Raw genomic sequence first — 10,781 nt, 5'->3', positions numbered from 1 at the left:
TTTTTTTTTAATACCGTTGAGTAAATTGACATCTTTCCGATAATCATTGTAATAAAAGCATTGCATGATCGGATATAACTGAGTCTGCGGGCCCAAGAAATTGCTGTTGCCACTCACCATTCGCAAATTGTCCAGAACCTCCTTCACTAAACCAGCACTTGTGCTTCTCCTCCAAGTAAAACGATCAGCAATACAATCAACCTCCTGGAGTTCTGTTGCTTCAATACACCGGCGAAAATGATCCATTTGCCACTGTGCCCTCCGCGCTCCACCCTTCTTTTGTCTGACTGCCACATTATTTCATTAAAATCTCCTATACAAACCCAAGGGATAGAAGATTGATGACTTAGTCGCTTTAAAAGATCCCACAACTCCATCCTCCGCCCCACCTCAAAATCTCCATAAAACCCTGTAAATCTCCATTGACTTCTTTAAACCTTTGATTATTGGAAGTTGTTTATAATTGGCGAGAGTCTATTTGATAAATATTTGTCATGTATTACCAAATGAGCTTCAATCATGGTAAATCTTGGTTCATTCACTAATAAATGGGATTCAAAGTGTACTCTTGAATCTTGATGAGTGGTTTGTATGTTGGTTGGTGGTGAGTAACCTTGATCGATTCTCTCCAAATATGTAGAAGACAATGAATTCCTATTTTAGCAATCAAATATTGGGTTTTGTTTTCATTCCTTATTGGACGATAAGATCCAACTCATAAACACCTAATCCCCATTTAACCTAATTTCCAAATTTGGGCATTTCATGGAATTTGATACCAAACGGGCACAAATTTGCCTACATTTGCAATTAGGGTTCTTCGTTGGAAAAAGGTCCGAACTTTTAAATATATATAGGGCATGTCAATAATGCGAATACGTACATAAGTGGCTGCACACATATATACGTATATAGACGGTGTTCATACTTCATAGTTCATGGTGCTCCTGTAGTTTACTTTAAAGTGGATCTGAATCTTCCAATAGAGCGAAAGCGAGAAAGAGGGCAGACGATATATTGAGAGAAACCCAAAAAATAGAAGAAAGAGATAGACTTCACTCTCTCAGTCCCGCTTGTTCACTTCAAAACCCTACTAAAAATCACTTCTCTTTTGGCTTTTTTGTTTCTTTTGTGTGCAGAGGCGAAAAGGAACCGTCCATGGATCCTTATGAAGCAACGAATGTTTTGTTCTCCAAAATCAAGAACATAGACCCAGAACATGCCTCCAAAATCATGGGTTATTTTCTGATACAAGACCTCGCTGAAAGGGATTTGATACGCTTGGCATTTGGCCCGGAAATCATCCTTCGGACCATGATTCTCAAGGCCAAATCTCAGTTGGGACTTCCATCGAATACCTTCTCCACACCCACTGCACCGTCTCCGTTGAACCCCATTTCAAGACCCAACAGCCACAGCCCGTTCTCACAATCTTCTCCTCGAGTTGCGAGCACTGGTGGGCTTCCCTCTTCTCCTTCACCTAATTATTGGCCGCTTGGGTCTCCGAACAACGGCAATAGTGGTAACACCTTTAGCCCCAAATCAAGTCCCTTTCTTTCTTATGATAATATCCGTGCTGCTATGCAACACAGAAATGGTGTTGGCAAGGGGGAAGATGGTGGTAATAGCAGTGATTTCATTGACGAGCTTCAACTGAACGAGTATGTTTCATTCCTTGACGAATCTTCTTCGTCGATGAAGGATGAATTTGTTGATCCAAGGGGTCAGTTGGGTGGTTATGCGATGAATAATGGGGATACCCATTTGCATAGAAGGAGTTTTTCTGCGAGTGACGCGTATATTGGGCTTGAAGAAGCCGGATTTGATGTTGGTTATAAACCTTGCATGTACTTTGCCAGAGGGTTTTGCAAGAATGATGACAATTGCAAATTTATGCACAGTGGTTTTGGTGACATGCTTAATGGTATTGGAGGTGGTGTTTTTGGTTCGCCTAGCAAACTGGAGAATCTTTATCTTCAGCAGAAGCATGAGGAGATGATGAAATTGAAGGCCGCCCAGCAGCATAGATTAGCTGCACAATTTGCTGCTGGCGGCATGTCACCGTTGGCTTTCAGCAAGGACTTGAATTTTCTCTCGCAACAGCAAGATGTCTCCCCAAGGTGTACATTCTAGACGATACATTTAACCTTTCGGCTCACTACCATTAATATCTAGTAAATAGATTTTTTTTTTTCTTTCCATTTGGGTCTGTTATGTTGTCGGAGTTTTGTTCTTGGCCTGCTTATGTGAAGTATACGGTAATATTAATTTTTCCTGATATCAAGCATCCCTTTATTTTGGCATCTGTTGTGAAAGTCTTAGCTTTGAGTTGTTTTTTTGTTTTTGTTTTTGTTGTTGTTGCAAGTTTATGTATTGGATTGTTTAGGTGTTAATTTGGGAACATTTGATGCCTTGCAGATTGGGGGCAGCTGCTCTGATGATGGATGAAGAATTTCACAAGTTTGGCCGTTGCCGCTCTGAAAGGAATGATTTCTTAGCAATGGGTTTGGCAGAAAAGGCAAATGCAGCTTCTAGACAGATATACTTGACATTTCCAGCTGACAGCGCTTTTAGAGATGAAGATGTTTCAAATTATTTCAGGTAAGATACCAAAGTTCTAAAGTATATTTATTCACTAAGTGCATTGTATTTGTTGATCTCTTAGTTATTGAAAAATGTTTAGTTTAAATAACTGCTAATAAAGATTGAGTAGTGAACTATGATTGGTTTATAATGTTGAGGTACTACTAAAGCTTTCCAACTTGTTATGAACTCAAATTTAGAGCCGAAGAGGAATAGATTTTCTTTTTGGATGAATAAACAAGTAGATTTATAGACTTGCGGTTTCCACAACTACAATTTACTTGTAATATGATAACATGAAAATTTGGCAGCTTTTATGCCACCAATTTTTTTTTAAGGTTTCTGTGGTTTGAGAGCTCTCAACTGCTTCTAAGGCTTTTTTTTTTGTTTTTATTTTTTTTGCTTTCCTTAGGTGAGTTCTGATACTCATAGGGCTGTAAGTCTCAGTGTCTGACTGTTTCAAACAATTATCAAAGCCATTTTTTTTTTTCAAAGTACATCTTTCTAACACAAGGTTTTCGACATGCTCTGTGAAATTAGTAAGATTGATATTCGTTTCTTTCATTCAAAGGAAAAAATGTGTTTGTTGATGGATTTTGTGTAGAATATTTGGATTGCCTTTCATCTCAATGAGTGAATGATTAACTTTTTACCTTTTGCTACTTGCCTGATATGATTGACTCTAACCATGAAAATTTTCAGGCTATTTTCTATTGCTACCTCATAGTTGAAATTCTGACCTTGTAGGAGATATTGTACCTCATAGTCAATCGTTGCCAATTCTATAGTGAATTGAATCCTTTGACCACTAAACAAGTTGTCACTTGTCATGAGAAAATAGTCAGCAGTGATATACAGCTGTAGTTTACTTCATTTTATTGGTTAGTGATGGATGAGTGCCTTATTTACGTATATGTAGAAGATCCAATGTTTACACAATCTTTAAGCAAACTGAAAGGTTCATCTAGTATTGAATATTTAGGCACGTCGATTTGACATGTTGTAGTCGTGATACCTTCATTTGAAGATCACAATGGTTATGTACTGCTTTTATTACCACTGAAATATGCAATTCCTTGAAATTGTCCTATTTTTATACACAAAAACATGAGAAGCAGTGCCTATCCCTCAAGTGAGTCTTGTCCATGTTTTATTATTATTTAGAGAATAGAGACTAAAGCAGGATTAGGATGTGCTCTGACAATGATCACTCTGCTCTCAAACATGTGTTTGAAAGGGTAACGAGATTTACTTAACATTTTAAGGATTTCCCTTTATGTCTCATATCATTTCTTAAGTTTTTTGAGTATGAAGTTCAATTTCTAAACTTGGTTTTATTCACACATTCCGTTTTTTTTGAAGCAATTTTGGACCAGTACAAGATGTCAGGATTCCATACCAGCAGAAGCGAATGTTTGGCTTTGTTACCTTTGTTCACCCAGAGACTGTGAAGCTTATATTGGCCAGAGGGAACCCTCATTTTATATGTGATTCACGTGTCCTTGTCAAACCCTACAAGGAAAAGGGGAAAGTCCTGGACAAGTATGGCTCTTTTTTGGTTTTTATTTGGTTCATATGTTGTTGTTGATATTTTACATTATGGAAATTCACAGGAGGCAACAACATCTACAACAACATTTGGAAAGGGGGAGTATTTCCCCCCGCTCAAATCTTTCTGGGGTTGATTCTGCAGAGCTATATGACCTTCACCTTGGTAAGTGAATGAGAAAAATTTTCATTGCCTTTTTGGTAGTCTGAGAATGATGTGGAATTTCTTGAATCAACTCTATTATAAGATCTGATGTTTTTTTCCTCTTTTTCACCTGATATAAATTTTCTGCTTATCGTACCTCTCCATCCACCTACAGGAGCAAGAATGTACTATAATGCGCAGGAGATGGTGATGAGAAGGAAGTTAGAGGAGCAGGCTGAATTGCAGCGAGCTATTGAACTGCAAGGGAGAAGGTTGATAAATCTTCAACTTCCAGACTTGAATGGTGATTTGATTCGTAATCACCAGCGTAGTCTATCTGTTGGTGCTATGGTTTCATTACCTAATCATACGGAGATCAATAAAACAGTCAATCTTCCTTTTGATGGCATTGATAATGAAGTCCCAGAAGGTTAGATATCATTCGAAGTTGTTTAGATTGCGTTGTGGTTTCTGGTATATATGTATTTACTGAGGCAGTTTTCCATTGGTAAATTTTTCTCGTTCTTTTGTGGTGGGGGCAGCAGCAGGTGCTGTTGAGAAGGAGGTGGATATTAATGGCAACAATGGTGGCGGTGATGGCAAGGAGGAGAATTCCAACCGTGAAGGGTGTGATCAGCGTGAATGGTATGGAACAAGACTGACAGGAAAAAGTAGTGCTTTTCCTGGTTTAGCTACTGAAGTAATCTGGTTCTTATTCAAATTCTGTTGGATAATATTTCAGCACTAATTCCATCCTATTTCACCATCTTTGGTGTTTTTTCTCTCATTAATTATTTGTTTAGCTATATATTCATGACTGCAGCTCAGAGCATGTTCTCCCCGATACCCTTTTCATGTCTCCCACAAAATCAGCTGGGAATCAGCAATCTGACTTCACCGCTGCCTTGATGCATGCTAATGAAAGCACCAAATATTCAGTCACTTCGACTTCGACTTCAACTGAGAATAACCTTTCACTGGCCACCACCTCCACTGTTGATGTGGCTTCTCACTAATTAAATTTTTGTAAATGCAAAGGTGATACAGCTGTTCTGTGTTCATTATAGGTCTGCCACTAATCTGAGGCATAAAAGGTGGTCAATGCTGATCGATATTCATTTTCTGTCCCAGGTTTAATTGCAGGCATAAAGCTAGTGAATTGTAGGTAATAATGATGAGCATTCCCGCAGGATTTAATTTGCTTAGATGAGAGGGTTGTTTTCTATTTCTTGAACAATTACTTTTCTCCTCTTTTGCTATAGATCTCGAGCTTTTGAGTTTCCAGTGAAAAGGTTTCTTTTCTGATATCGGGTTGTTATGTTTGTCTTGCAGGAAATTAGTCTACGCAGGAAATAGAGAAGCTTATAAAAAGGGGAGGAAAGTTTTTCAGATGTATAGCAAATCGTATACCAGCACTGAAGAGTAGATCTGTAGACAATATCTGAACGAGATCGCTACCACCATCGTCAATACAAATACTACTGACAGCAAAGGGATATTACATACTTAATGAACAGACCAAATAATTTATAAGTCTGGTTTTTCTTTTTGTTTTTTTTTTAAGCTTGTGTAGGTGTGCTGGACCATAGAGACCAAATCATAACTAAGGAATTACAATCTTTACCATGTTTTCGTTTCTAAATTGTCTCTTATCTATATATATATATATATATGTATATTTCTTTTAGTCTTGAAATTGTAAAGATGATTTAGGGAAAAGATTGTGTAGCCTCTATGTGGGCAGCCCAAGATGGTTACTGAAATAGAGACTATAACCAGCCCACTCTTTCAGATGCCAAAACTAAATGCATTTGGAAGACTAGAATGGATGTGAAGCATGGTTGCTTGCTATTATTTCCTTAGGTTATGTTTATATTTATGTGTTAATAGTTTATGTAAAATCTCATTTTAGTTCATCTACATAGAAAACAGCACAGGCTCTGTAATATATATATATATATATATATGATTGAAAAGTCTACTTTGGGTTACTTTCTTTTTTTGTCGCATCTTGTGTTTGATTAGCTCCCCATGTGAAGGCAGGGCCATATAGTCACATGGGTGCTGACAATATATGAAGATGGTATTGGGGAATCAATATTCTCTCTTTAAGCTTATTGAAAAGGTGTTTTTTTTTTCCCCCTGATTCTGTTTGATATATTATTACTGCTTGAGTGCTTGTGTACTGCCATGTGCTACTCCTGCACTAACCTCTCTGAAGTAGAACAGTTTCAGACTTCTTAGAAGAAGGTGGTACTGGAGCTGGATTTTACTAGCTACACAGAATTGTTTGAGCTCTGTTAATGGGTGCATATGGAAACTTAAGCTCAAGCTTTTCTAGTTAGCTCAATCTGAATTTGAAGCTTGTTTTTATCGTGTCTTTGATAAGGACCAAGATCAAATTGGAACAAGTTTTAAATTGCTAAAATCAGATTATGCTAGTCTAATTGTTAAGACTTTATCCCACATTGAATTGACATAATCTAATGGAGTGACATAAAAATAAAGGTCTAATCGCTCTCACACACCAAATGTATTTTTTGGGCTTAAGATTCAATAGCAATGGCCTTAGAAAAGCAAAGCCGTGCGGGCCTTTGATCTTCAAAGTGAATAGTATTTGTTTATAGTGTATGGATTATATTTTCTAACATGGTATTAGAATAAAGACTCGGTCCATTTGAACATGACCTTTACCTGTTTATTTGTTAGGCCTGACATGACTCATTCCACAAGTACAAGAGAGTGTTAAGATTAAATTATATTTTCTAACATGGTATTAGAATAAAAACACGATCCATTTGGACATGACATTTATCTGTCTATTTGTTAGGTTTGACATAACTCATTCTAGAAGTACAAAAGAGTGTTACGACTTTATCCATATCGGATTAACATAATCCACCGAGTGACATATAAACAAAGGTCTAGCCCTTTACATAACCAAACAATATTAATTTGTAGCGGGTGAGCTAGATTTTCTCCATTCATCTAGCTTTTAACAAATCATTTGCAAATTGCAACCACATTGGTTTGTCTAACCCCCAATTTGGGCTTTGCAACTTGCATGATTGCTTGGCCAGACCTTTTTAGGTGAAGTATCTTTCAATGAAAGTAGGTTGATATTGGATTTTGTTTTGTAGTGTTTTGTCCAATACAGAGAAACATGAATGGACCACCATAGTTGACCGGTTGACATCAATGTCATACACATGGATTTTTGTGGCAGCATTGACTCCTGTCTTTATATATGGTTGTGACGTTAACTTCTCACTGCAATTGTAAACGTGCAGGCCAGGCCCATGTCGATCTGGCCCAATCCAAGCCCATCACTTATCAGTTAACCATGCTGCAACTTGATAGTCAAATCAAGAAAAGACTGGAGGGGAAGTCTGGCATGAAAAGCAATTTCCGACAGATGGGCTCATTCAAGGACCTAAAGTTACTATGCGGCCCAAAGCAGCCCAATAACATCCCAAATCATACTATAAATAGTGATAGGCCTAGAGCCTACCCTAAAAAGCAAGCAAGCCCATATCCACAGTATGGGCCCAAAACCAGTCCATAAAGAGAGAGACTTTTTTATATGCAAGCTGTATACTTCTTTGTTTGCATTAACACTTGAAGAAAAAGATACATACCCTTCAGTTTTCCTGCAAAAAATAAAAAATAAAAAAATCTGATACCAAAATTTCACATCAATGGACCAGCAAATCTTTGTGCAGGAATCTACGGCTGCGATTTTGTTTCCATCAAAAGGAAGATGCCGTGACCATGCCCTGATCTCCTGCATGATTTTTGGCATATATAAAGGTTATTGAATTCACAGTATTCACTCATTCAGATTTCACAACAGTTACACAGGTTCACAGTGAAAGGAAAGCCACAGGAAAAGCAAAAGAAGTGCATTGCCCTGGTAAAATTTATCTGTTTTTCTTTTGTTATTTTTGTCAGTTATGGTCAATTTGTAATGTGAAGGTCAAAGAAAAGGACAAAAAGAGGTTCATGTTAATTGTGACTAATGGAGGTTTCAAGATTGAAATGAAGGCTGATTATGTGTATAATAGGAGTCAACGAGGCATCCACGTAGGCAACATGCCTCGGCCACGTCAGTAAACCGGTCCGGTTTTCGAGAATAAGATCTCTATTTATCATAAGCAACCTAATTTCACTGTTTTCACATAAAAATTCCATAGATTTTTATACTGTCTTCAGCCATACGCATCCAGACTAGTCATGAAAGGTAATTCCATAACTTTGTCTCTTTTGAGTCGTGTAAAATTTTGGCACATATTCATTTAGATTGCACTTGACATCATCAAAGGAAAATCAGGAAGAGGATTACCTTAGATATTTGTTTCTCCCTCCCCATGAATTAGTCCAAATCCTTCAAACATTTCTTCCGGGATGGATTCATCACAATTGCTGCACAATAGAAAGAAATGCTAGTTATCAAATTACATGATCATTCGTGGATGAAATAAAGATGCAGGATTGATGATTAATTTGATTTACCAGCTTCATTTTCAAGGAACGAAGCAAAAGCATATAGAACTGGCAAATACTTTTGTCTGTCATTTATTGCTTTCTTTGTTTTCTTGTTGATAAGTAGTTTCAAGTTACGTGTAATTCTTCTAATGCATCCATTTCTTCAGGATTTCACAGAATCATGGAGAGCGGCAGCAGCAGTTCACACAATCCGCGAGGTATTATGCTGTTCTAGATTTCTGCTTCTTACGATCTTTGAAGTCCCTTATCTCATGAGTTAACATCCATCCTAGAATGTTATTAACATGACTCAATACCTTTCATATTAGACAACTCTAGCCAAAAAAACTAACATTACTGTAGTATAAATTGAAAAGAACTGTTGCTTTTTCTCACATGCATTCCAAACTATTAAAAGTAAGAAACTTGAGGGAAAATGATACTAAGAAGGATGGATTCTAGTCTAATAACAGTTGTGTCTGAACATTTTGTGACATTGTTTTCATAATTCTTTGGAGCAGCAGCCAGGAAGACGTCAGAGTTGGAAACACTTCAGAAGCGGCTTGAGGAGAAAGAACAAAGGATTCAAGAGCTCAAGACGCAGATTGAATCAGTGAAGTTTCAGCTAGAGGAGTTAAAGAATAAGAAAGAAGTTTCACAGGAGAAAAAGGAAGCTTTCAAGATCCTGAGTACACAATACAACAGCCTGAGAGATGAATATGTTGCATTGACAGCTGAAAAGACAAAGGATTTGAAGTGAATGATCTAATCCATTTCTGAACTACTAGGCTTATCTCATTATAGTTAGCTAAAGTACATTGAGCCAAGAAAAAAGAAGGTAATATGCCAGTTTAGAGGTTGGTCGTATTATATATCGTTTTCATTTCCAGTTGCAAATTTCAGTCGTATTAGGCCTCTCAACTCTCATTTCCAGTTGCAAAAGAAACTAAGGCAATAGGTATATATCAAAAAACAAAGGCTATAGGTAGTGATGAAAAACTGGAGTTCAGAAGATCCCTTATGAGAAGCACATTGTTTTTTTGTCTTCCATTATCATTTTCCATGAAAATGAAAACTGGGGGGAGACTTTCTTGCTATTGACAAAAGAAAACAAATTTTTCATCTCTGCTCAAAGCCACTCCATTGAAAGGTTTTTAGTAGTTATGCACACATTATACATTTCAAATACACTATAGGATACAAATAAGACATACAATTGACAAGAATAGCACAACACAACGCTCTATGTCAACTGCCAAAGCACTAAACAAAATTGCTGGTTATATCTATGGACATAAGCCGTAAAGAATCTCATCCAAGGTCGGAAGATCAATTATAAGGTGGCGCAGCTATTTCCAAGTGGTTTGCATTGAGCCTTGACCCATCTAACTTGTTGGACAGGATTGCGCATGCCTAACTTGGCATGAGTTTAGGCTTAGTAGGCTGTCCAAAGGACACGGCTGCTGAGTTCTTCTAGGTTACCCAAAAAAACTAAACAAAATAGTTGTTCATTCAGCCTTTGCGGTACCAATTACCATAATTTTGGGAATGAAAATTGAATTAAATGGACTCACAACTTACCTGCCTGGCTGCCACCATCAGTTGCTAGTATACAATCTAGCTAGCCATTCTGCGGATAACACTTGCACGGCAAAAGCACCCCATCCGGCTTCTGAATAGCCTGCATTAGCAAACCACGAACGAAGACAATTCCTTATTATCATGGGTTCATATAGCTGACCCTGACTATTTGGGATTAGGGCTTTGAGAGCAAAGCCACTTTTGAGGATTCTCTCCAACTAAGTTTTTTTTTGGATCAGCAATTTCAGCTAAACTGAGACCAATTTAATCAAAGCAATTTTATGACCCCAACAAAATATTAGCTGACAATGGATCATTCTCCACGAGTGTCTATGAGGCATAAGGTTCCCCCATTCATCCAAACGAAATATGAACAGATCTTGCATTTCATGAGTTTTGAATCTGTAATCCCTTAGAGAGTTGAGAGGTAGTTAACAAG

General features: G+C 37.5%; 1 protein-coding gene across 4 annotated transcripts; it reads left to right on the top strand.

The window, feature by feature from the left end:
• The first annotated feature begins 851 nt into the window (after positions 1-851).
• On the top strand, positions 852-5,918 carry LOC119993646 (zinc finger CCCH domain-containing protein 55-like). Of its 4 annotated transcripts, none has more exons than XM_038840847.1 (9): positions 852-2,120; positions 2,419-2,601; positions 3,946-4,125; positions 4,197-4,297; positions 4,452-4,706; positions 4,819-4,921; positions 5,100-5,314; positions 5,408-5,490; positions 5,609-5,918. In XM_038840847.1, exons 1-7 carry the CDS (start codon positions 1,159-1,161, stop codon positions 5,290-5,292), a joined length of 1,977 nt encoding a protein of 658 aa, XP_038696775.1. In that variant the 5' UTR covers positions 852-1,158; the 3' UTR covers positions 5,293-5,314; positions 5,408-5,490; positions 5,609-5,918. The 4 variants fall into 4 exon arrangements, with proteins under 4 accessions (XP_038696775.1, XP_038696777.1, XP_038696774.1 ...); XM_038840849.1 differs by having other exon boundaries at positions 855-2,120; positions 4,825-4,921; positions 5,408-5,441; XM_038840846.1 differs by having other exon boundaries at positions 858-2,120; positions 5,408-5,441.
• Positions 5,919-10,781: the final 4,863 nt, after the last annotated feature.

Source organism: Tripterygium wilfordii, chromosome 23, assembly GCF_013401445.1.
Source record: "Tripterygium wilfordii isolate XIE 37 chromosome 23, ASM1340144v1, whole genome shotgun sequence".
NCBI lineage: Eukaryota > Viridiplantae > Streptophyta > Magnoliopsida > Celastrales > Celastraceae > Tripterygium > Tripterygium wilfordii.
The sequence above is the reverse complement of the archived record's forward strand: the minus strand, read 5'-3'. Positions and strand labels throughout refer to the sequence as shown.